Consider the following 1,566-nt stretch of genomic DNA (forward strand, 5'->3'; position numbering starts at 1 on the left):
AGACACAGGAAGTCGGAAGTGATGTCATGCTGGACAAGAATCAGAGTCCGAATAACATTTTTTCATATTCGGACTCGAGTCCGAATAATCACTTCCTTTTACCCCCATCCATGGGACTTCCGATTGGCAGTGGTAAGAAGCTGTCCCCTTTTCCCTACGGCACGGGCACGGGATGCTGATCAGCGGCAATAGTTAGCCCCAATAGCTAAGATTGTTGTTGAAATTATCTCATTTTAGACATACGGACTTGTTAAAGTTATAATTTCTTTTCTAAATGTTTCTGGGTTTTTTTTTAGTTGAAGAGTAGAGAGACTACCATGATGTGCTGCCTTACACTGATGCCTCATCAATGAGGATTTGGGTGGTGAATTGCTAGATCTAATTATGGTTTTAAGTTCCGATGTTAATTCCTTTTTTGGTGAACCTGCGATCATCACGTTCAATTTTCTCAATGTGCTTTGACAAATGCAGTTTCTGGGATACTTTTTAATTAGATATTTAATGGACTTTGAACATTTAACTTTCTCTGGTAACATTGAAGCCAAACAAGGCAGGGGTACACTCGAGCTACTTACTTTTGAAAAGTCAGAACTTGAATGTTTTCTATGATTGTGAAAGGTTGAGGGAGAGCATGGTAAGAGAGAGAGAAAACGAGAAGGGTAGATGTAGGGGTGGGAAATTAGAAAGTGGTCTCTAAGTCAGTGGGGGGGGGAGAGGAATCAGCTGATTTGTTGACCTTATGTATTGTCTGTATCTAACTAGTGAGGAAAGCAGTATTGCAGTTTCTCTTTTTTTTTGTCTGGTTGTGTAAGATGTTTTTTTGTAGTTTTTAAAAGTTTGTTTAGCATTTTTTATTGTTTGTCAATTTCCATCATGATCATGTGTGATGTTTGATATGTCAACTACTTTTGTCATCATGGATGAATGTCAGTACTGTGGTGTGGTTTGCTCCTTCTTTTCTTGCAAACAGTTATAATATTCTTTAAAATATCTCTCCTCCTAATTTTCTGTTCTTTGTTTGTTACTCTAAATAGCACTCACTTATTTTTAGCATTATTTTACCTTTAAGGTGTTTCAAGTGCCGTAAAACTCAGCTAAAACTTTACCGTCATCATGTTTTTTTCCCCCCTCTGTTTCATCTGACAGAAAGATGATTGAGTCTCGGGTTTTTCAAATCCAGAGCCAGGCCACAAATGCCTTTTCCGTGATGCAAGAGCTGCGCCTGAACCAGCAACTCTGTGATATCGTGCTCTGCGTGGGCGGAGCAAAGTTCTCAGCTCACAGAGTACGTGTGTGGACATTTCTTTGATTTTGAAGCGAAGGGAATAAAAGCTGAAGTTTTGTTCTATGTTTATATGGGGAAAAGCTATTGGAGCAATTGCCAGAACGTGAGACTCTCTTGAGACTCGGTGGTTCCAAAATTTTTTTCTTACCAATTTGACTCCCTTTTCTGTCAGTCTCAGATTGACATTTAGAGCTCATATTCCTAGAGTATCAGAGCAAGGAGATGTAGGGTTTTGGAGATATGGGTCTATTGGTTTGGCAACCACTGTATTTCTTGTATGT

General features: G+C 39.1%; 1 protein-coding gene across 1 annotated transcript in view; it reads left to right on the plus strand.

The window, feature by feature from the left end:
- Positions 1-1,566, plus strand: part of LOC101852124 (kelch-like protein 18) — a 15,636-nt gene that overhangs the window by 2,476 nt on the left and 11,594 nt on the right. Inside the window, exon 2 of the mRNA XM_005109435.3 lies at positions 1,147-1,285. Within this exon, the coding sequence (XP_005109492.2) occupies positions 1,147-1,285 (139 nt within the window). The remainder of the gene's footprint in view (positions 1-1,146; positions 1,286-1,566) is intronic.

Source organism: Aplysia californica, unplaced genomic scaffold, assembly GCF_000002075.1.
Source record: "Aplysia californica isolate F4 #8 unplaced genomic scaffold, AplCal3.0 scaffold00778, whole genome shotgun sequence".
NCBI classification, from domain to species: Eukaryota; Metazoa; Mollusca; class Gastropoda; order Aplysiida; family Aplysiidae; genus Aplysia; species Aplysia californica.